The sequence below is a fragment of the Sinohyriopsis cumingii genome, chromosome 15, assembly GCF_028554795.1.
Source record: "Sinohyriopsis cumingii isolate HCF-2022 chromosome 15, ASM2855479v2, whole genome shotgun sequence".
Lineage (NCBI taxonomy): Eukaryota > Metazoa > Mollusca > Bivalvia > Unionida > Unionidae > Sinohyriopsis > Sinohyriopsis cumingii.
In genome coordinates this window covers 142,639,766-142,665,643 of record NC_142975.1, presented here as the reverse complement: position 1 = coordinate 142,665,643, position 25,878 = coordinate 142,639,766, and the positions used below count along the sequence as shown (strand labels likewise).

Sequence of the window (25,878 nt, the reverse complement as noted above, 5' to 3'; positions counted from 1 at the left end):
ACAATAGGCTATGCATGGTGGCCAGTATTAATGGTGGAGGAAGAACTCGGGAAGAACCACCGACCCACGAGAAGCTACTGGCAAGGAAAGCTTATTTTGTAAATAGGATTATGAATTCAAGTGATTCACAGAAGAGGATGTTGAAGAGTCCAAAGTTGTTCTATGGGGACATCTGAACTCAATTGATGATGTTCATTACTGAATTAAATTACCAGGATTGCCCAACCATCAAATGTAGGACCAATGCTGATATCATCCAGTTCTGAGGCATCAAAAAAGAAATTGACATCCCCAGCAACAAGAGTTACTAAAAACAATGACCAGGAGAACCGGTCGAGAAAAAAACATGCTGTTTTGGAAGCCATATTTGCACTGGAAAAAGGACTAATGTGGCTACAAAGCCAGGATATTGAACCCTAGAAAATTGTGCTGCTGAAAAATATACACTTTCCTAAAAAAATAAAACAGATTTGGTATAAAACCACCTAAAATCATGAAATACTTCCAGTAGGAAATACACATCACGTGAGTGATTAGTGTTTATTCTATTTGGATTAGTACATTTTATCAACAAATTTATTTGTTTCGGACATCACTGGATTTTAAATGGAATACACACATGTATGTAAGTTTGTCATTTTTTCTGTTAATCTATGTTCTGGAATTGCTAAATTTATGCTGCACATAATGTGACATCACTCAGTCACTAATCATCATATATAACTTATACTTTGAACTGTAAATTAAATATTTCACTGATTGAAAAAATGACCTGACATCACACAGTTTACTTGTTAAAGATAGACGTTAATTGCAAAATGGGTGTAAAAATGGTAAATATGTGATTGTGAGCTCCTAATTAAAAAACAATGAAGCTTTTATTTTATTTATGAAGCACTGGCCTCAACAGCAGCCTAAACTTAAACATTTTGTTTCTTCAAGTGATTACAACATTTGTAATCACTTTAAACTTGATGCAGCTGTAGATAGAAATTATAACATTTGATTGGTGTTTTGTTTACCCCCTCCACCCCAATCACCCAAAGACAAGTACATTCTACATTTCTGATCATGCTATACTGCTGTTCTGTACATAATGCAGCCGGCAGTTATGGACCCCGACTACTGCATTATAACAGGAGAGAGGTGTAACATGGATTTCAGGGCTATCCGGATATTTATAATTGCAATGTGGTCAATATCCACATTTTTGGAAAATAATTACACAACTTCAACCACTTTGGTGGCTTAAGTGGTTAGGGTGTCTGCCTCAGATGTATGAGATCGTGGATTTGAACCCGGTTAAGTCATACCAAAGACTTATAAAAATGGTACTAGCAGCTGCCTTGCTTTTTCAGTCATATTGTTACAATGACTGCAGTGTGGCAGTTTATAGTGATGTCTAGCACTGGGGCATCATGTCGCAGACATGTAGCTACATGTCCCACCCAGTCACATTATCCTGACACAAGGCCGACCAGTCCTAACACTAACCTCTTAATGCTGAGCGCTAAGCAAGGCAGCTGTTAGTATGGATTTTTATAATTCTTTGGTATGATTTGGCAGGGGATCGAACCCATGGATGCTTTAACCACTAGGCCACCAGAGTGGTAAAAAATTAGAGTATGTACTACATAAGTTATCATTAATCAAAAGTACGGAATTGTCACCAGGTACTAATTGTAAAATGCTTTCACATAATATGGATGCAAGTGTAAAATGAATACAAAATGCAAGTACACTGAAAAAAGACAATCCAAACAAACTACAACACACCTGTGGTGGGTACATATAAGCTTGTCCATCCTTGCTATCACCTGTGACAGATTTGAGTGCGGCCAAAGAGGCTTCCTTTTTCAAAAGTGCCACCTCATTCTTGTTCTCAGGGTAGTCAATCTCATAATGGACATACTGAAAACAAGACATATAGGTACATAAAATCTAAAACACTTGTGTCAAATAAAAACCTGAAACAGGTCTTACAGTAGTGGTCATCATGTTTGTGAAATGAATTTGTATAGAATCATAATGGACAGAATATAATAATCTGCATCACAGAAATTATCATACTTGATATTTTGGACAATTTTATTTCCTCACTAAATTTTTACAACTTTTATGCTCACATCCTCTCTAATTTTTTTAAAATGTTCTCTTCTTGTTACATTCGGATCAGGCCATTTTACATCATTTGAAAAATCCTTCAACTTTGTGTGATACACATCAATAATTTTAGATATCACTAATTGTAACTGAATAAACTATCAACAATATTTTTACTTAAAATATGCCTACCACATACTTAAGTCTTCCTTGAAACCAAGAAGCACAAGATGGTTAGATAGTGCTCTGGGCAACTGACACATGTAAGCTTTTGGAAGCAAATTCATACATGTACTGAAACTTTGAAGTGGAAAGAAAAATCTGGAACACTTAGTCGCCACATTATCTATTACGCATAACATATATATTCTTCCTCCTCCATTTACAGAAATGACCAAAAGTGACCCGAGCAGCATAATTGAATGAATTAATATTTTCATTTGAGAAATGACTTAACAAAATGTAATAAGATAGATATAATTACGAAAATAGTTTGTATTTATCTGATATAACTTGCAGTAAATCAGAACTGACTGCAGTTAACAAACAGCACACAAAGGTAGACATTACTGAATCATGCTTTCTAGTCTTTTTTGAGAAAGCACTGCAACATATTGGGAAAAATAGTTTCTTAACAGTTTTTTAAATTCTTTTTTATGGTGGGAAAATTTTAAGGGTTGGTGGCTGTGGAGTCAGGATATTTGGATTAATGATGGTAAATAAACTTAGCAATGGTTCAGGATAAAAAGTATATGAGGTTATGTTTTTTTTTGTAATTAAAAGCTAAAAATCCAAAATAATTTAAAATAGTTTATGACTATTGATATGTGAAATACCATAAAATAATGCATATACCTATGGTAAGAAAAATGATAAATACATCAGGTATTTTAATATGCACACATCATTTTTAGGTGTTTAATGGACTTGTTAAGGAATAGGAATATTTATGTGCATCAGAAATGCACAAATAATACTTGTGTAAGCCCACTTTTAATTACTGAAATACATCAGAGACATACAAGAACATTTTGGATGGCTTGGGATCAGCCAGCCTTTAAAGGTTTTCTGCCAGGAGGCTTTGATAAGTTTTGTTGGGCAATGACAATAAAGCATCTTGCCTAAGGACACAACACAGCAGATGACCTGGACTGGACTGACCTTGTACACAGGCATCCTGCATGCTAATCACTAAGCTACTGCACTTCAAGCCAACTTTAAAGTGAGAGTAAAATGTCTCTCTAAAGGTAACTGGTGTGCATTAAAGATGCACAAAGAATGTCAGATTGCTTTATACAAAATGCATTTCATCTAAATGAAAGATTATTCAATTTAATTCCAAAGGTGTATTAGTTTATAATTTAAGGAACTTGTTTTAGTGAAATTTATGAATCCTGTGTTCTAAAAGTATTTTAAAAAGGTTTTAAGTGTTTTCCAATGGGAAGAACTCTTCACAGCTCCAAACCTGTTAAACTCTACAAACCTTATCATAAGTTACTTCCCTTGTTTTTGTAAGCAAGCTGATTTTTCTTTCTTTGCAACAGCTGCAAATTTGATGGTGAAATTAGTTTCACACAAACTTCAAAGCTCCAATGCAAGGATACTTACTGTCCAATCTGCTCAAATTCTGTTGAAATTTTGAGAAATCTTTTGAACATTTTTCTATTTTTAGTAGTAATAGCTGTATTTGATAGTGAATCAGCATCTTTTGTACAAGTTTAAAAGGTTTTCATTGGATGATTCTGAAGTGAATTAAATTAACTCCCTTTTTGCTCCAGTGCATGGGCACAATTTGCTGGTGATAATATATGAGATGCATATGTTTTTGTACAAGTCTATATTCCTCAGATTGCTTCTATATTATGGTATTTAACATTTTTGTATGCTATATTTATCACAGTAAATATTAACATAAAAATGCATGCGTAAGAATTCGACAGTAAAAGTGATCGAAATTTAAGTCAATGCATCCCTTATCTGAGCTCTAGGTGCCATAAGCAAAATGACACTAAATAATATATCTTTTGGTGTTTCAATATATTGTGTACATTATGTTATAAAAAAGTCTCTGTCAATGAAATCTACCTGTGTTTCAACAATGTTATTGCTTTGATTTTTCAATCTAAATGTAATAATTTTGTGATATTCTACAGCAAGCAATTTAAAAAATCTGGTTTATATGAAGTATAATATCTATCACAGTCAATATTCAATCTAGATGTTCTGGAAACAAAAACTGAGGCTGCCTGACTCTACCTATCGAAAAGTTGGAATTCGCCAACACCATTTGGTGTTGGCATGGGGTAGCTGCTTACTATCCGGCCCAGCAAACTTTAACGACCTTTCATCGAGATATACCTGCATGAAATCGATAGGAATATGATTTATTTTTTCAGAAATTGTGATCAAAGCATTTGTTATGGCTTTAATCTGCTGACAGATGAGATGAAAGTACATCGTTGCTGAAATTTGACCTGTATCTGGCCATTGCATTCCTAGTCACGTGATAACACAACTCCCGTAACATACATGTCAATGATATCAGAGGTCATACAGTCATGTGATATCAACAATAAACAATTTCTATTGTTGATGTAGGAAAACAAATCGAACATATAAATGAATGTCACATAATGTTTATAAAAAAATTGAAAAAAAAACAAACTTCTCAAAATATTTATTGTGAAAACAATGACCGAAAATCTGTAAATGTTGCAGCAATTTGAAGAAAACCAGATTCACTACACAGAGAGTACATGTCAATTTGGTAATCACATGACACCAACAAAACCATCGCTGACACGTGCTTGGTACTTCTGGAAAAAGGTTTTCTCGTCCCTGCTGAGATACCGGCATGTTTTTGGTCGTTGTTCTCAGAATAAATATGTTGAGAATTAAGTGTGGATTATATTTATTTACAAACATTAAGTGACTTCTATATAATATGTCCAAATTCTATGTACAACAACTATGGAATTTGTTTACTGTTGATATCACATGACTATATTACCTCTGATGTCACTGACATGTTGGTTGCAAGATTTGTATAGTCATGTGACTTGGGATGCAAATGGCCAGATCCAGGTCAAATTACAGCAACGACATCGTTTCCTCTAATCTGTCAGTGGATTAAAGACATGACAAATGCTATGCTCACAAATTTTGAGGAAAAAAATCATATTCCTATCGACTTCATGCAGGTATATCTCGATGAAAGGTCGTTCAAGTTTGCTGGGCTTGCTAGTAAGCAGCTACCCCATGCTGACACCAAATGGTGTCAAAAAATTCCAACTTTTCGACAGTTAATGGACTCTGACCCTACACACCAACATAAATATCAAAATATCAAAAATGGGGTGCCAAGGGTCAGAGGAAACTCTGACTAGGATATAAGCCTACTACCACCCGAGCCGAGCCCTATTAAAAAGATGAAATTCATCTTTATCTTTCTATTTCATATCGAAAAAGACTAGTAACTCTTGCCCATTACCTCCACTTGCCACTGTCAGGTGTTGTAAGTTTTGAGTGATATGTGAACATGGATACTTGCATGGTGGGATGGTTAGAAAGGATTTAAAGTAAAGTGGGTAAGTATTCTCGGAGAAACAAAATTTACTTAAAAATTTGCTTTCTCCTTTAAATACGATCTCCAATCACATTAATGTTAAGAGAATAGGTAATAGTAGAGAATGCTGAACATCTGACCTCAATCTTTGGTACCCTCTTAGGGAAATATGGATGAATTCCATAAGTGAATGACAATACACACAGCATAAGGTCACATGAGTGTGATGTCTATACAGTTAAGAAGACGAGTATATAAAAAAAATCTTCTTACCTACAAAATTTCACTGGTAATTTCAGCACATCTAATATGCTGCATTAACTATTAATTGGGTCTGGTGGTCATCTGGGCTGGTGATAAAGGACCCACCAGATCCAGAGTTTGTCTCTGCGAAGCTAATTCTCTGAGATAAAACTCGAGAAGGTTAACTCTGCATGCCAGCCAACTGCTTCTACTATGTCTTGTATTGAAACATTGTGTTCAAACCAAAGGCTCACAGAGATCACTCTAATCTCATCAGATGAATCTCCATGAGACAACTGATCTGGTGAAAATGCTGAGTGTATAACTCATTTCAGCCACGAAGACAGGACTTGAGGGGTGACAGCTATTATTAGAAGAAAGAGTTCTTGGCTGTGAAATGACTCACCTCTGTGCATTTCAGGTTATGTTTATGAGCATTAACAGGGTCTTATATGCTGCTCCTCTCAATTTGTACATGGAGGAAAGCAAGCCACCTCATTCTTTGATTTCCAATTGATGGTAACCTATTCTTGGCTACAAAAAATCTTGGTTGTGTCAAGATCTCTGCAAATCAAAATTGGCTAACAAATATGATAGGTCATTATCATGACTGACATGAAGTCTGAATGTGTCAGAGAGTAGTCTTTGATAGTAATTGGAGCCAACTTTTTCTCCTTGAAAAGCCAGAAAAATAGTCAGCAAGTTCGGCAACAGAGGCACTCTAAAGGGATAATGCTATTAATTTGCCACAATCCATTGAGCATTCAACATTTTCCCTCGTAAGCCTTCAGTGTGGAGGGCCTATCTGCTTGTGAGATTCTCTCCACAATAAGTTTGAATTGTTTGTTCCACAAGGCTGTCCTGACAAGACCTATGCGTGAAGAATAAGATGTTCCAGGCAAGGGTTGATCACTTGTGACCAGGGTTGCTTGATATGACTGGCTTGACCAGAATCTTCCTGGGTAGATCTACGGCTTAATCTAATAGATCTGTGACCCAGGACTTGACCAATCTTAATCAGAATCATTTTGCAATTCTGGCCCTGTAATTTCTGGACTATTTTTGGTACCAAGATTGCGAGAGAGTATGCAAAGGTTCATAACCCTTCTCAGCTTATTGACAATGTGCCAATGTCCCATGCTTCTGGGTCTGGAAATGGAAAGACAAAGGTGGGCAACTTCTGGTTCCACCTTGTTGCAATCAGGTATATTACGGGTCATCCCCAAAGTGTACAACTCCAAAGAAAGAATGATGGGATGGAGAGACCATTCTGTGTGAATGACATGACCATTCCTGGATACTGTGTCTGCCAGGACATTGAGTTTGCCATGAATATGTCAGATTTGTACATTAATGTCAAGTTCTTTGCATGAAAAGAAACTGCCAAATCAGAACACACAGGTTGGGTGATTCATTGCAACCTTGTTTTTGGAGGTAGGTCACCATTACTGTCCAACATAATGAGGACCATTTACTTCAGACACAATCCTTCCAGAATTGGAAGGCATTGATAAAAGCTTTCATTTCTAGAGAGTTGACGTGGAGAGGTCTATCCTCTGGCCGCTATGTGCCGCTGGCCGTAGCAAAGTCTGGCATTAGGTGGGCAACCCAATTGTTTGTACAAGCAATGGTACCATCATTTCTGATTGTGGCTAATGCAGAGAAACCCCAAAATCAGCCAATCCCAACTACGAAAATGACTGAGGAATAATTGTACTGCTAATGTGATTATGACTTGTTGATTGAGAAGATCAGGGAATGGGCATCATTGAGCTAGCAATGTGATCTGTGAGGGGTGCACAAAAAAACAGCTAAGCAGAATCAAGTCTGCTGCCACAATGAATAATCTGAGGAGTTCTGAGGAATTCTCGCACTGTAATCAGACTTGACCAGTTCTATGATCTGGGTTATGCAATCCTGTGGAAGTTATACCCCAATGAGGTTGGTGAGAAATTCCACACCCAGGTAGACAAAACACTTGGATGAATGAAAGCTGGACTGGTTCTAGTTCATTAGAAAGCAAATTTTTAGTAAATTATGTTTCTTCGATAATACTTACCCAATCACATTAATGTTAGGGGATATAAGCCTGCTACCTCTCGAATCCAGCCCTACTAAAAGACGAAAATTCGTCTTTTCTGTCTATCTCATAGAGACCAAAGGGCAATAACTCTTGACCCTTACCTCCCCTTGCCACCGCCAGGTGTCACTAGTTTTTTAAGCTGAGCGATATATATTATACAAGGATGCTCGCATAGCGGGGTGGTTGAGAGGGTTTTTAAGTAATGTGATCGGGTAAGTATTCTCGGAGAAACATAATTTACAAAAAATTTGCTTTCTCCTTCAAATACGTTCCCCGATCACATTAACATTAGGAGAATAGGTAATAGGAGGAGGGAATGCTGAGCATCCTACCTCCAGCCCGGGTATCTTCTAGGGAATGATGGCTGGATTCCCCATTTGAACGATAACCCGTTCTCCTAATTTCATCAGCATCACAGCCTAGGGTCCTGTGATATGTGACCCCTATATACGGTTAAGAAGATAGTTATTGAAATATTCTTACCTATGAAATTTCACTGGCGAATCCAGCGAAGCTGATAGGCTGTACTGATTGTTTTAAATGGGTCTGGTGGTCATCTGGGCTGCCGACACCGGACCTACCAGATTCAAGGTTTGCCTCTGCGAAGCCAAATCTCTGAGATAAAAATTGGAGAAGGTTGACTCTGCATGCCAGCCAACAGCTTCTATTATATCTCGGATCGAAACGTTGCATTCGAATGCAAGGCTCGCCAAGATTGCTCTAATCTCATGAGCTGTAATCTTCATGAGGCGACTCTGATCTTGTGAGACCTCAAAGTACGCTGAGCGTATAACCCACTTCAGCCATGAAGCAAGGGCTTGAGGGGTGATATCCCGTTTACCAGCTTTGACCGGAAGAAAGAGGCGCTTACGTGTGTCCCGACACGCCTCTGTGCGTTTTAAATAGTGCTTGAGTGCACGAACAGGATCTTACGTGGCTGTTGCTCTTGACTTATCTATGGAAGAGAGCGAGCGAATGATGATTCTTTGATTGCCAATGGATGGTAACCTATTTTTGGCTACAAAGCCTGGTTGCGTCAGGAGGACCACCGAACCATCTGATCTGAACTGAAGAAAGTTCCGGTCACTGGAAAGGGCATGTAACTCGCTCACCCTGCATGCTGAAGCTAAGGCTATCAAGAAACATGTTTTGTATGATAGTAGCTTTAACGAAGTGTCGGCTAAAGGTTCAAATTTGTCTGAATTGAGCCATGTTAAAACCCAGGACAGATTCCATTTTGGAAACAGGGTGAGGGATTTTGGTCGATTGAAATCAAAATTGGCTAAAAGATCTAATAGATCTTTGTTATGCCCAATATCACATCTACCATGATGGCGGAATGTGTCTGATATCATGGAGCGGTAGCCTTTGATAGTAATTGGGGTCAACTGTTTCTCCTCGAAAAGCCAGAGAAAAAAGTTGGTCAGTTGAGGGATTGAGACACTCAAAGGGACGATGTTATTGATATGGCACCAGTCCCTGAAAACACGCCACTTTCCCTCGTAAGCCTTCAGAGTGGAGGGCCTTCTTGCTCTTGAGATTCTCTCCACAATCAAAGGTTTAAATTGTTTGTCTCGCAAGGCTGTCCGGACAATAGCCAAGCATGAAGAAGAAGACGGTCTGGGCAGGGGTGGAACACCCGTGACCGCGGTTGTTTGAGAAGATTTAGGCTGGTTGGAATCTTCCTGGGTAGATCTATGGCTAGATCGAGTAGATCGGTGACCCAGGACTTGTTCCATCTGAGAGGGGCAATCAGAATCATCCGACAGTTCTGACACTTTAACCTCTGGATTATTTTCGGTACCAAAACCGTGGGAGGGTAGGCGAATGCCCACAACCCCTCCCAGCTGATTGACAGAGCGTCCATGGCCCAAGCCTCTGGGTCTGGAACCGGAGAGACGAAGGTGGGCAACTTGCGATTCCACCTTGTTGCAAAAAGATCGATCATCGGACGTCCCCAAAGTGTGCAAATCCAAAGAAAGACTGATTGATGGAGTGACCGTTCTGTGTGAATGACTTGACCTTTCCTGGATAGAGTGTCGGCCAAGACATTGAGTCTGCTGGGAATGTGTCTGATTTGTACGTTGATGTGGAGGTTGTCGCACCAACGTAGAAACTGCCAGATCAGAATGCACAGGACTGGTGATTTGGTGCCCCCTTGTTTGAGGAGGTAAGTCACCACCACAGAGTTGTCTGACATAATGAGGACAGTTTTTCCTGAGAGTTAATCCTTCCAGAAATGAAAGGCATTGATGACAACCCTCATTTCTAAAAGGTTGATGTGGAGAGGCCTCTCCCCTGGCTCCCACTTGCCACTGACTGTAGCGAAGTCCGGCAACAGGTGGGCACCCCAACCATAGGTACTGGCATCGGTACATACCGTTATCTCTGCTTGGGGCATCTCCAGAGGAATCCCCGTGGACAGCCAACCGGGGCTGTGCCACTGACGCAGGAATGATCGTATCTCGGGCGTGATCATTATTGTTTGATTGAGGGGACTTGAAAAGGGGCGCCATTGTGCCAGTAACATCATTTGTAAGGGACGCATAAAAAGACGGCCAAGCGGGATCAAGTCTGCCGCCGCATTGAATAATCCGAGGAGTTACAATAATTCTCTCACTGAAATCCATGTCCTGTTGGAAACGGACTCGACGAGTTCGACGATCCGGATTATGCGAGCATGAGGAAGCCGTACCAGATTCAGATCAGTGAGAAACTCCATACCCAGATGGACAAAACGCTGGGATGGATGGAGATCGGACTTTTTCCAGTTCACGAGAAAGCCTAGATGATCTAAAAGTGCTAAAAGATCATTTCTGCCTTTGAGCAGAATAGAACTTACAGTCAAACCCGGTTATCTCGATTACGTCGGGGGTGTAAAAAAATCGTCGACATAACCGGGTCCCGAGATATCCGGGTTCATAAAAACCGGTAATTTTAAAAATGTCCTTGAGCATTACTCCTGTCTCTTGCTGGTGTTTACTGGAATCCCCTCCCACTGCATGTTACAATAAAATTAACAAAACGCTTAATTGATAATAAAATGAAATGAACTAACCTGGTGTTGTTATCATTTATTCCTTTTTTATCATCATAAGTAATTTATTAAAGAAAAAATATATCTATGAACTCCTTATATCACATGTAGCGTATGCATCCATTACTGTAGTGTGCATCACTTATGTCAGATAACACACGACGCATTTTTATAATTGATGTGAATATTGAAAAACAAATCATGTTTGGTTGTACTCAGAGGTTTGAATATGTTATCAGATTGAAAAATGGATCAAAGAAAATCACAAACGAGAGAGTGAGAGAGAAACATCCACCGATTGCTTTCAGGCACCCGCCATTCACGCATAACGCGGTGTTAGGTGCAAAATAACCAAGATTGTATTATATCCAGGTTAATATATGACAGTAATCCAATCGGTGACAACGAAGCAGATACAATCATGCAAGCAAGATGATGATGATGATGATCAGCCTATCACTATCCCAAGCTACAGTGAAATGGCTGAATGCATTAAAAAAATGAAATTGTTTGTGGCAAGTGTCGACGGTGCCGAGCATATGTATGAAAACGTAAGTGCTTTTGAATCGTTCGTTACAGATCAGCACCGGAGTAAACAAAAGCAGACTGATATTACTTCATATTTTCTACAAATCGATCGCTTTTGCTGACTATTTCTTGTACAATTTCTGTGAGATTGACGTTAAAAAGTTGCATTTCGTCGAATTAAGCGGGTCCACATGTTACTTCGGACCGAAACTTATGCCCGACATAACCGGGTTATCGACTTAACAGAGGTCGAGATAAGCGGGTAAAAAATAGCATAACAAAGAAGAATTTTTTCGGGACCGGACCAAAACGCTCGACATAAGCGGGTTGTCGAGATAACCGAGGTCGAGATAAGTGGGTTTGACTGTATATGTTTCTGGAGGATGTCGTCCAATTCCACTGCCGTCCCTGTAGATGAAGTCGAGCAGAATGGGGTGAAAACGCAATCCATAACCTTGGTAAAAGCCCAAGGGCTGATGTTGAGGCCAAATGGTAGGACCTGGAACTGATAAACCGCGTCTCCATCTTGAATTTCGGTGGTAAAATGTATTGGTTGAGGCAACTCAGGTCGATGATCGGCCTCAACTTGCCATTTGCCTTCTGGATAAGAAACAGCCTGGAATAAAACCATGGCGATTGCGGTTTTTTCACAATCTCCACCGCCCGTTCTTCTATGAGCGACCGTATCTCCTGTTGTAGAAAGGTATCCTTCTCCTGATCGGATGGTACGTTCGTGAAGAAGGGAGAGGAGGACAGGGGAGGGGGTTGGATAAATGAAATCCGAAGCCCCTCCGAAATGACCTGGATCACCCAATTGTTCTGAGGAAAAAAGGTGGTCCAGTGGTCCTGAAATTGCAGGAGGCGGCCACCCACAGGTAGGCTGTGCGCGGGTGGTGGGGAGGGTATGTAAACTTTTAGAGTTAGGAGGCTTGAAGACGGAGAAACTTTGTTTCTTACAGCCTCTGTATGGTTGCCTCCTAGCTTGATTAGACTGTTGTCTCCTGGCATTGGGTTGGGATCTATACTGCACATTTGATTGTAAGGATCCCTTGTCCCTGGTCCACCAACCATCCCTCTGCTGTGGCAGGGGCTGATTTTTTCTAAACGCCTGCAAGGGTTGGGCAGCGAGTTGGAGGGGCAGTTCCTGAGCTGCCTGCTTCCGAACTTCTTCAATTTTTCCTCCAAAGAGTAAAGGCAACCCAAATGGAGTCATCCGTAAAGCCAGAGTATGATGGGGCTTGAGCGACCTGGACCGCAGACATGCGTCACATCGTATCAGGTCTAAGTTGGCAGAATCAATCAACGCATTAAGCATGGAATGGTGAGCTGCCCTGTTAATAACTCTAGCAATCCGGGCCGTTGCTTCCCAAGCATGGTCATTGTCGGATTTTTCTGCGAGTCAGAAAATGGCTAATGAAGCCAAGTCTAACATTGAAGACATAGCGACTACATTCCGGACTAGCTTTGACGTAGCATGGAACACATTTTTGTCCACTTTGTAAAACAGTGGAGCGGACATGTGAACTGCTGCCATATTTTTGTCCAGGGCTGGAAGATCCGTACTGAAGGCGTCTGAATGAGTTTTGTACCAGCGACCCGAGAACATCACCGGTACTTGGCTTTCTGAAAAGAACGCCTTAGCATTCCCCGGATCACCTATTCATCCTGATAGACGATCACTGATCTCCTTAATTTTTGCCGACTGGGGAAGGAGCAGGAAGGACAGTGTCTCTTCCTCCCCGTCAAGATCTACAGACGCCTTAACTTTGTAGTCTTGAGTGGTGGTAGGAGGTGGAGGGCATTCTGAAGTTGCCAACACCCTATAAATTTCTTCCACTGCTGCCCTGAAGCCAAACTCAGTCCGTTCCATGGTTGGATCTGTGTACAGCTGATTTGCAGGAGTTTCATCACCCTCATTGTGTGCCGAGTCGTGTTCTGGAATAGCTTGCATTTCTGGATAGAGCGTACCAGGTGGCATAGATGACGCGATTCTGTCATCCTTGACACTGTCACTAACTCTCCCTTGTGGATAAGCCGTGAACATATGGACGGCTGGCCCTGCCGGCTGGTTTGTTTGGCTTGTGGTCGGTCTGAATGTTGGCAATGGTCCTGCTATCACCGGTACCGGGTGCTCCAATGGCCTGGCTGGACGGACAGATTTCTCACTAAAATCTCCGCCATAGTATTAGTATGTTGCCAGCGGTAGAGCTTGACGGACGGATTTATCACTAAGATCCCCGTAAATCATATTTGGTCGGACCGTTTTAGCAATAGGGTCCCCATGCTGGGACAGCTGGCCGGCCGGTGACATAGAGGTTGTATAATGAAATGGATCCGATGGATCCGGTAAAAACCCCATGCATCCTGACTTACAGCCCCGGAGGCCATGCTCGGACATGCGGGGGGACTTACGCCCACTGGGCAGCATAAAATTGGGGGAACATTCCCCCAAAGAGTCAGAAAAAGCTGTGGAAGCGAGCGAGGGAAATAAGGGTAATATCTGGCCTGATGTCAATAGCTGCGTCATCATTTCCTGGACCAAACGACGCATCTGTTCAAAGGTGGACTGTTGTACCCTGTCAACATTATTTTCCTCCATTGCCGCTGATGTTACTGTGGCTGACGGTTGCAAACGACGAACTTTAGGTGGAGGGGGGACCCCAACATCCCCCCACAAGACTCACAATGGAGGCTGTCTTCGGATGTATACTGAGGACATCAATGCTATCTTTCTTCGACTTATTCCATCTATCCCTCCCTTTTGCTGCATTCTGGACTACATCAGCCCATATTTGCTGTGTCCAAGTATTACACACGCTGCATGGTATAGATGATGTACACTTGGTACATACATTACAAGAGTCATAGTTGTCTTCTTTTGCTTTGAATTTCTTGCATTTCATGCATTTGGTTGACATTTCTACTGAAACGACACAAGAAAAGAAAACAAAGCACAAATTAGCAATTCAGCATGTTATTAATTCGCTAATACCACAACCGTTACTAACGGAGTAAGCGAAATTAGTCAGTGTCGCGTTAACTCTTAATTGACAACATGAGTTCAGTGATAGCGTGTGTAACATGGTCTTCAGCAGACGAAATCCGTAAGGGTGACAAAGTCATTCAATTTTGAAAAAATTGTTAAAATAATGTTTACAACCTGTAGAAGAATGATTGTCCAACGCAATAAATCCAAATTTAACTTCGGCTGGTCCAATTTAACGCCAAGATGGCTTGGATTGTTTGGAGGTATAATGTACGTGTTATCAGTACAAGCGAAGCTTAAAAACTAGTGACACCTGGCGGTGGCAATGGCAGGTAAGGGGCAAGAGTTATTGCCCTTTGGTCTATATGAGATAGACAGAAAAGACGAATTTTCATTTTTAGTAGGGCTGGATTCGAGAGGTAGCAGGCTTATATCCCCTAATGTTAATGTGATCGGGGAACGTATTTGAAGGAGAAAGTCTAGGTGATGTAAAAGTGAAAGGAGACCTGGATCACCCAATTGCTGAGGGAAAAGGTTGATTCAGTGAGAATGAAAATGTTGGAGACAGCGACCCACCAGTAGGCTGGCTATGGGTGGTGGGGTTAACATGTCAGCATTTGTAATTAAGAGGCTTGAAGGCAGAGAAACTCGGTTTCTAGCCTCCATAGTAATTTTGTTTCCTAGTCTGATTAGACTGCTGTCTACTGGTATGGGCAATAATCTATATTGAGTCTTGACTGTAAAGATCCCTTGTCCCTATTCCACCTATCATCCCTCTTTAGTGGCAGTGACAAAACATTTCAAAATGCTGAAGCAGGTCAGGCAGCAAGTTGGAGGGGCAGTTCCTGAGCTCCCTGCCTCCCAAATTCTTCAATCTCCAAAGAGTAAAGGGGACTCAAACTGGTTCATCTTTAAGTCAGACAGTGATGTGGCTTAAGGGACGAGTAACTTAGGCATGCATCACGTCTGACCAAATCCAAACTGCCAGATGCTGTCAATGCATTTGCCACTGAGTGATGTGCTGCTCTTTTGATTATCAGAGCAATGAAATTTTTTTACATTTAAGGCATTTGTACAACATCAATGATTTGAAAACATTACCAATTTCACGTCTCAGTTACATGTGAAAGACATTACGATGTTATCTTCAAAACAGAAGAAATAATGCGATTTCTTCGTGCAAAGGAAATCTCATCTAGAACAAATTCAGGCATGGGAATAAGGTTGAATACCAACAAAATCTATCATATTTGACTTTCTGCAGATGCAAAAGACATCTGCTGAGACAGGTGCTTGTATTTGTTAGTGAAGGAAAACTACTGACTACACCCAGTCCTATTCTACAATTTTTGTAACTAACACAAGGTGATCTCTAGCTGTATAAGCATTAATCTGTTAATTATTTCTGAGAATATTCTGCTCTTTTTCTTTGTATCAATATTGTTCTGTGCTTCTTTGGAAGGGGCATATGCATAACTAGCTTTGTCAGCTTGAATATGTTGGGAAACTGATCTTTGTGACTGTTTTGTACAATTTTCCAAAGATCACAGATATTATCTTTTCGATACATCTGCTCCAAAATAGGATTTTTCACAAACATAAACTTCCCTTGTTAAATCAGTAGTTTACTGACTACTATGCCAAATTTCTTATCTGTTCCATAATGCTTTATAAGGGCATTTAGTCCATCAATGAATGTGCAGACAGAGGAATTAAAATAAATAAAGTTACTTCTTAATTTCATTTTTTTACATTTATTTTATTCAGTTTATATTAACACTGTTATGAATACATGTATATGGTTTTATAGCATATGATCCACAGGGCGAAACTGATTAATTATAAAAAAAATATGAAAATTGCATTATACTTTTAAATTGTCTGTGTTTTAATTAGGCTCAGTATTCTGCCCTTTGTACATTTAGTATTGAAATACCACTGAAAGGGTCATACCGTCTATTTTTTGTCCATGTGTACATAGTATCTAACACTATTTCAGGTTCAAAATCACTCACTGGTATCTCCATTAACACTTTTCCAGCTCCAATAATCTGATATACTTCATAACTTTAAAAATTATTGTCATCATCACTATCATCAGAAAGTATTTGCTGCATGAAATCGTAATTAACCATGCCTGGAAGCAGACATTTTGGGTTTACTAGGTAGCCCATATTTTAAACATGCATTTGTAAAACTTTCTTCATGATTGGTTTCAAACTATGTCATAATGCTTATTCCTGGGCATGTTGTGCTAATCCAGTTTAGTTTCACAACCATTCATGTCGTGCTTAAGAACCCAGATAAGTAACAGTTGCTATCTGAAAAACAGATGTCGTGAAAATACCAGTAAATAAAAACCGTATACTTCACCAACCACATTTTCATAAGTGGGACTTTCAACGAATTTGCTGGATGTTCTTGCATTTCACTATTCTCCAAGCATGCAAATTCATACACATTTTGCAAGATTTGTGCAATGGTACACTGATAGCATCTCCGCATAAGTACCTGACATATCTAATAACTTTCCTGTGAAGACTATGTTGCTCTGCCAATACTTCCTGTTTGTCACACAGAGAATAAGCTAGACTGATTTCTGATTGGTGGCTATTGTTTAACCTGGACTGGAAGAAGCAATAGCCACCAATGAGAATTCAATGTAACATATTTCACCGTGCAACAAACCGGTAGTGTAGCTTTCAAATCGACCAAAGGGGTCCAGATACAAATCAAAGTAGAAACTTTGCATGAAAGTGGTTATTAAATGATAAGTAAAGTACTCCATTATAAACGTGGAACACATTTGGAATGTATGCTGAACATACTTCTGGGTTAAGATAATTAGCGTGGAATGGGGGGGGGCAGATTATGAACCATGTCACTTTGAATTAACTTGCTGACAATGAATGGGTATTCTCAAATAGTCTTTTTTTCGTTTTTACTAATAAACATGAGTGCCTGCAACTGCAAATGCTGTTTCAGATGGATTATAATTTTACAGAATAATAAGGCAAATAATAATAATTATTCATGACTGCTGAAGACTAAAATAACATGCATACAGTAAATATTGTTTTGTATCAATTCTCCACCTCTTCTATCGATATGTGTATCGTTACAGCAATAGTATTGATGCATCAATATATCGATGAATTGTTTCACCCCTAGCAGTAGGCTTATATCCTAACATTAATGTGACTGGAGAACATACATACAGGAGAAATACATTTTTTAGCAAGAAGTTAAATACTATGACATTTCATCAGTGATCCTCCTTGAAGCAGTGATGCTGCTAGAAATATTTTTTTGACAGGGAGGTCCTCTGTATCTATAAACATACAGGGGGTAATCATGGATATTAAGGGGGGGGGGGCATTTTTTTGCAATCACAGGTTCCCCTGTCATGTTCTGAATGCCAAGTGCTGGAAAAATTCTGCTTCACCACATCCAATCCTATTTCTGTGTCATGAGCAGATGATCTTTGTATCTTCCACATTCTTTGAGCAATCACTTCTAAATTTTGACATAGCTCTCACCTGCTACCGACCTGAAATGCTTTATATATTTCCTTCAGGGTAGACCAATCGATCAAACTGCTATACCCTTCTAAGAGACAATTCAATCAAAACCAATTAACAGTCTGTTTATAAATTACACCAGATCTCAATCATAGCATGTGCTTGCATATAAACACATGCGCCTAATCAATGGATTTCACTGAGAAAAAGACACAGATATAATTTGATAAACATTTGGAATTCAACAAAAAAAGAAATTAAAGATTGTGGAACCAAAAGCAATTTGTGCAATCTGTCATCTGCAGTTGTTTTAAAAGCTGCAAAACTCTCAATAATTTTTGCAAGAATCATGCAATCTCACTGCCTGGCAGCATCTGTGTTAATGTATATGGAAAATAAATCCCCTCTTTTATGGGTTTTTTTATTTTTAACAAAACCTCAGTGGGATTCATTCCATCTAGGAGAGAGGAAATCACTCTTACCTTGCAGGTATCCATGTGAAAGCAGGTATTTAGAAAAGAACAGTCTCCAAGAGATTCTGGAAAAGATTTTGAAAAATTCACATTAAACCTGAGTGCCATTTTACAAGTATTGTTATCAGTAAGAAGAACTTTATTGCTTATAAGTTGACGGTACCATATATACTTGCTTATAAGTTGACCATACCATATATGCTCACTTATTGTTGCAAACAACAATAATCCTGATCTGCCATAGCAAAATACCTCTGCAGATCAGGGTCTATGCTCATAGTTCAACTGATGACTCCTAACAAACTTCAAAGACCCAGATCTGCCAGTGCATTATACAAAAGCAGACCTAGGTCTGTGCAGTTTGCATTTGAACTCATCTGGTAAGCGAGTATATATAATAATTCAAAAGGGAGATAAGGAATGGAATGAAGTAAATATTATGTCCTTTGGATTTTCCTGTAAGCAAGACATCTGAAGAAACAAATTTGGATCTTGTTTATGTGTGTGCCTAAGAGATATTAGTCAAGCCTAAGAGATATCAGTCAAGCATAAGAGATATCAGTCAAGAGGTTAACTTTACCTACTAGGCAGCAAATTAACCTGATGTCTGTAATGAATTTTTAAATTTGTGTTACAATCTGGATGAGTAAAATGAATTGTCCAGAAGCCAGGGTCAAGTAAATGCTGTGCAACTATTTTTCCCAACTGGATGTGAAAGCTTAGTTGGGTTTGGTTGATTTCTCGGGGTTTAAAACTATTTTTCAGAATCTGATATGCTATACATAATGGCCAGTATATCTGGTGGAGGAAGAAACCAGAAAATCCACAGGAAAACCCACTGACCCGTAGGAAACTACTAACAAGCATTGCAATTATTATTATCAGGTGTAAACAATGATTACATGGCTCATCTCTACTTTCACTAGTCTCCAGTAACCATAGTAACCATGCAGAATATAAATTCTGGCTAAAGTGATCTTGGCCCAATATCTATGAAAAGATTCTTTCTTCAATCCTTTCTATTTACATTAGCTCTTTTAATAACATTAAAATTTAAACTCTAAACTTTTAATTGGCACAATATGGCAAGTATTTTGCTTACATACCGTGAAATAAACTAAACACCTACCTACCCACCCCCTAACTCTTTACTGTGATAAAAGAATAACATAACATTTATTTATATCATATAAAAAAGAGGCACTTAATAAGTTGATAAAAATAGAGAATAATGCTTTTGCATTTTTATTTGTCTTACAATAAAAATCTAGTTACTAAAATTTGCTTGACAAGCTCACTGTTCACCCCAAGAAGCCAACCAATAATGGAAGAAAGTCACAGGCTTTGAGTAGCATTGGAACGACAGCCAGAAGCACAAACATAGTTAATGCATGTATATTTAACTTTATTAATCACTACAGTTGAGGCCTCACATGAAAAGCATACAGCATTCAATCCACTCTCAAATTCCTATATTCATTCTTAAGTACAATAAACATTAACCTGCTGACAGTAACATATTACAATATACGACCTATGGTCATTAATATGGAAAGTTTACCACCGAATAAACATTTATTCCTACACCCGAATGCCTTGATTGGAAAGGCATTTCTGAATAGATTAGGATGCATATAGCTCAAGCATGGATGCATTCAGTGTGATCTTAAACACAAATATTAAATACATGTTAGTAAAGCATAAATTTAGGTAATAGTACACCTACTTTAGTTTTATGAATGCAATGATAACGGAGATGCATCCAATTATTAAGCATCAAGACTGGAATATAAACAATGTCCAATAAATAGACTTGTACAAAACAGTTTGAACCAAGTCACTGAAGAAAGAAATACAGGTTGCAGTGACCTCTTTTGGCCAAAAGTATGTAGAACTTATCAAGATCAAACATGCCAATCCTGAGTTACGTACAAGTGTAATTTTTGCTAATTGGCAAGAAAGTTTAATCTAAGCATAAAATGTGTGATTTATATATTACTATTACTAACATTATTACCTCCACTTTGTTGAGGTTATGACATTGTAGCTAATATATTATATGCCATAATTCAGTACACTGTATGAAAAATGTCATTTATTTTTACTACTAACCTGGAACTGAAGGTCAAAATACTTGGCAGAAATGGGCAAAATCCATGAGGATTAGAACCAGAATGCAAGCACAAAACATACGAAAAAATTATTTATATTCAACACTCACTTTAACTAGTCTACAGTTATATAACTTTAGCTGAATGATTGTCAAGTCCACATAATCTGTCCTCATTCCGATTGCTGCATTGCTTCACTCACATGTTCTTCTTTACAAATTTCTACAGTGGTGCTGAACTGTCCTTTTTCTGATCGGACATGTTTTTAAGTTTAAAAAGGGCCAACTGATCGAAGAAATTTCATCCACAAAATAACCCAAAAAAGTCCATTTCACATAATAACTGGCACCATTTTCTTTAAAAGTACAGACTGGTCTGCCAACTATATTCATTACCAATATAATGAATCTACGAGGCAAAGTTGCATACTAAAGAAACCCACCTGTTTTACTAGAAATGGATCATATAAAAGCTATAAATAGAAAACTAGGAAAGTACATGTAGCTCTATGATGGACAAATTAGCTCTTATGCTTTTTATATGAAGCAGTCTTTCTACTTAGATTATTCTCAATTTTTTTTGATGAGTGGAATTTAGGAAATGATGATATAAATTACAAATACAGTTTTCATTGCTTTATTTTAATTTTATTTTTTAATGTACTAGAAAACCATAATCCATACATAGGAAAGCTTAAGACATAATTTGGTGAAAAAAAGCATTATGATTACACCTAAAGTGTAATGGTTGGCATGTATGCATGATTCATCCACTCACCTAGTTTCATGATTTTTAGGTAGAATAGTATGCATATGACATGCAAAAGTGCATATGGTATGGGCGCAGTATTAATATAGATGCATGCAATCATCTTGCTTGATGATTCTAGAGCAATATAGCAAACACCCTTAGCTGAATGGAAAAACTAAACCAAGAATGTACAATTAATGAACATGTAAGAAGATCGCCCCCTCATTCCCCTCCCCTGGTGGTTAGGTACTATGGACCCAACCAAACTGTTGCCTAGGACCTAATAAAACAGAATGGTTGATATATCGAGAAAGTCTACACGTTATATGTGTGGATGCCAATGCTGATGCCACAGATGGTAGAATAGCTAACATCTATTTTGTAGAGTTGAGTTAAAAATGATGTTAACAATTAAAATGGAACTTTGTATCTTTTCCAGTGACAAACATTTGATCATTGAATTGTTCCTCGGATTCTTATAGCTGGATGCCCAAATTATCTCCATATAATTATGTTGGTCACCGGTGTTGTTAACAGACTAGACTAATTCTCTTGCTCAAATATATACATGACATTTGATGTTTTCCACTGTATATGAGGTCATCATCCAATGTCAAAAACAAGCCTGATTTGTGAAGTACCTATGAAGTAGATACATCTGAAAAACTATTATTAAATCTGACAGAGGGCCGATTTTTGTCCAACTTCCTCAAATTGTGTTGAATGGTTTTTGAGAACAAATCATCTAAAATTTATTTAATTTTTAGTAACAGTAAACATACTGGATGGTGGATTGGCATTATTTGTATAAATCTGAAAGGTTTTTATATCAGGATACTCTTTGTCCACCCTGATTAAATTTTGAGTACATGTCTGGAAGTAATTTCAGGGTTTTTTCACTTTCAGTACCAGGAGCCACATTATGTGTGTGTGTGTGTGTGATTTGGATTTTTAACGTAGCTTTAAAAAAATTTCAGTCATATCGCTATGATGTATGCAGTGTGGCAGTTTATAGTGATGTCTAGCAATGGCACATCATGCCACAGACATGTAGCATGATGTCCCACCCAGTCACATTATCTTGACACCAGGCTGACCAGTCCTAACACTAACCTCTTAATGCTGAGTGCCAAGCGTGGCAGCTGTTAGTACCATTTTTGTAAGTCTTTGGTATGACTCGGCTGGGGATCGAACCCATGACCTCCTGCATCCGAGGTAGATGCTCTAATCACTAGGCCACTGGAGCGGTGCCACATTATGTTCATGAATTAATATCATTGTACAAGCATAAAAGATTTTAATGTTAAGATACTTATGCAAAAATTAGGTTATATCCTGCTGAGTGGCTGCTGGTGAAAAGTTGTTTCAAGGTATTGCTATTTTAGTAATGGTAGCTATATTTAAAGGTAGATTGGCATCTTTTGCAAAAGTTTTAGAGCTTTCTGTGCCAGGATGCTTTCTGTTAAATCCAGTCTAATCCTCTCACCTCTGTCTGCATGGGTACATGGGAAAGCCTGCCAGTAGCTTCTCGTGGGTCGGTGGTTCTTCCTTGGGTTTTCCAGGGTTCTTCCTCCACCAGTTATACTGGCTGCCATGTATAACCTATATTATGCTGAAAAATGGTGTTAAACCCTAGAACAACAACAACCAATCTAATCCAACAGGAGTTTTTGAGAAGTTGTTTAAAAGTTCTTCAACTTTTATTAATGGATGCCATTTCTGGCAGAGGATCAGCACCATTTGTAAATGCCTTAAAGTTCTTCATGCTAGGATGTTCTCTGTTAAATTTGATCAAATTCTGTTAAGTAGTTTTTAAGAAAGTGTTTAACGAAGTTTACATTTTTAGTACTGATGACCACATGTGATGGTGAAGGATGATACATGGATGCACATCGGATGAAAGACAATATCATCTGCTCACTTGGCCATACAACTAGGAGAGCTAAAGAAAACTAAAACCTTTGAGTTTAAAGTCTGTTTATTTTCCACTAATTTGTTATTTAAAATAAGAGTCTCTAGAGCAAATTTGTCAAACTTGTACAGTTATGGGCTTATTATAGTAGACACAATTGAGTGCCAAATGTATGAAGTTGGATAGCTCTACCTGATATGTTAGAAAACTTTATCAATTACCTCCCTTTGATGATGGTATTGACAGTAATCCTTTGAAATAATGTTAGAAATGAAAATCCAGGAAGTATGGTTGGAAATCAGGACCCTGCCAAAGATGACACACAAAACTATATCTTTGAGAAGTTGGTCCTAGGCAACCAGGATAATACATGATCCTGCAGACAGCTAGTGCTGTAACAAGGAATCAACAAGTCTAATTTTTGGGATGACGGTGTGTATTACTTTATACTGTAACATCAACATATGAAAATTATTTCACTAAAAAGTTTGCTTTATTCAAATTCATGTAAAAATGGAATAAAAACCCCAGTGTTCCCCTCCTTCATATACAATTATACATGCCTTGGTGAATGAATAACACAAGCACATGATTAAAATGCAAAGTAAAAATTCCACTGTTTGTTCAGTTTCAGTGCCAACTGTTATCGTGGATTGCATAGGATTGTTATTCATTTTTCAAATTAAAATGAATGAATAATGCAGGCATATAGGAGTTGCAAAATGATGTGGCCTTTATTACAGAGATAAACCACAAGTCAATTAATTATATTAGGATTTTCTTTCAAACTGGGTACACAGTTAAAATAACTATTTAAAAATCTGTTCATCTTATTTATAAAAATGAGCTTAATGAATATTACCACACAGTTGTCTGATAATTAATCCTTACAATTTACTGTATGGAGGAATATTGTCACATAGCAGTCTGATAATCAGTCTGTACAATTTACTGTATGGAGGAATATTATCACACAGCAGTCTGATAATCAGTCTGTACAATTTACTGTATGGAGGAATATTATCACACAGCAGTCTGATAATCAGTCTGTACAATTTACTGTATCAAGGAATATTATCACACAGTAGTCTGATAATCAGTCTTTACAATTTATTGCATGGAGGAATATTATCAAACAGCAGTCTGATAATCAGTCTGTGTATGGAGGAACATTACCACACATCAGTCTGATAATCAGTCTGTATAATTTACTGTATGGAGGAATATTATCACACAGCAGTCTGATAATCAGTCTGTACAATTTACTGTATGGAGGAACATTACCACACATCAGTCTGATAATCAGTCTGTACAATTTACTGTATGGAGGAATATTATCATACAACAGTCTGATAATCAGTCTGTACAATTTATTGTATGGAGGAATATTATCAAACAGCAGTCTGATAATCAGTCTGTATATTTTACAGTATGGAGGAACATTACCACACATCAGTCTGATAATTAGTCTGTGCGATTTGAATTATGGAGGAACATTACCACAAATCAGTCTGATAATTAGTCTGTATAATTTAAAGTATGGAGGACTATAACCACATAGCAGTCTGATAATCAGTCTGTGCGAATTGAAGTATGGAGGAACATAACCACATAGCAGTCTGATAACCAGTCTTTACAATCTGGAGTATGGAGATACATATAAAAAAACATTAATACAGTACTCCCTCAATTTCCATACAAGTGGGAAAACCATGGGTGACTGAATGTTAGATAGACAGATGGAGAGAATGACAGACATCAGTAAATACATCCAGTCAATCATTAAAAATAGATTCCTTAATCTAGAAAATGGATTTTAATTAAGATTAAGTTCCTCACATATAGACAGAAAATTCCAAGACCTCAGTAAGTCTCTTCATCACATACATTCCATAGTCCTTAACAGTATCAATGGAAATCAAAAGTAAACTGCTGATTAGTGTGCTACACTGTACATTCTACTACCAACAGCACTAAGTTTACTTCCCCATAAAGAAATCTAACTTGTGTAATGACAAATAACGCATTTGGTGTACAAGAATTATTAATCCCATTTGCATGAATGCAAAAAATACCTTGTGCCTGAAAAGTATCTTTGTATTATTTCTCCCAGATATGATGCATTTTGCTAAACACTACATAACTTTATAATTAAACGCCATTCTAAATCACGCTGATCCATATCAAAATCATGGGGAAAAAATTCTGAGCTAGAAACTAGAAATACGATTACCATCTGTATGCTTGTGGATTATTTTCCTGAAATGAAGCTTTCTACATGGCTCTGAACTACTGGATGTTTTCATACATTCATCTCTAGTTCCATATTGACAGAACTCCTGAAGCTGAGCACCTGAAAGTAAAGGTAGAATGAGTGGTCGGCACTGCATACAACTTAATTAAAAAAAGTCAAAACTTACACTCTTCTTCCGATGTATCTCAATGTCAGCAATATTTTCTGATGATAGTAATTGGTGTAATTCTTGCTACCTACACCAATTTACTATGTAGGGAAGAATATTTCTTAACTTGTTGCATGATCCCAGGAAATAGGTTGTTTGGTTGG

At 38.2% G+C, this 25,878-nt stretch overlaps 1 protein-coding gene across 1 annotated transcript in view; it reads right to left on the bottom strand.

The window, feature by feature from the left end:
- The window catches only part of LOC149782949 (N(6)-adenosine-methyltransferase catalytic subunit METTL3-like), a 62,812-nt gene that overhangs the window by 15,435 nt on the left and 21,499 nt on the right, over positions 1-25,878 (bottom strand). The window contains exons 8-10 of the mRNA XM_089934506.1: positions 25,546-25,665; positions 18,549-18,604; positions 1,777-1,911 (exon numbers count right to left, since the gene is read on the bottom strand). Of these exons, the coding sequence (XP_089790632.1) occupies positions 1,777-1,911; positions 18,549-18,604; positions 25,546-25,665 (311 nt within the window). The remainder of the gene's footprint in view (positions 1-1,776; positions 1,912-18,548; positions 18,605-25,545; positions 25,666-25,878) is intronic.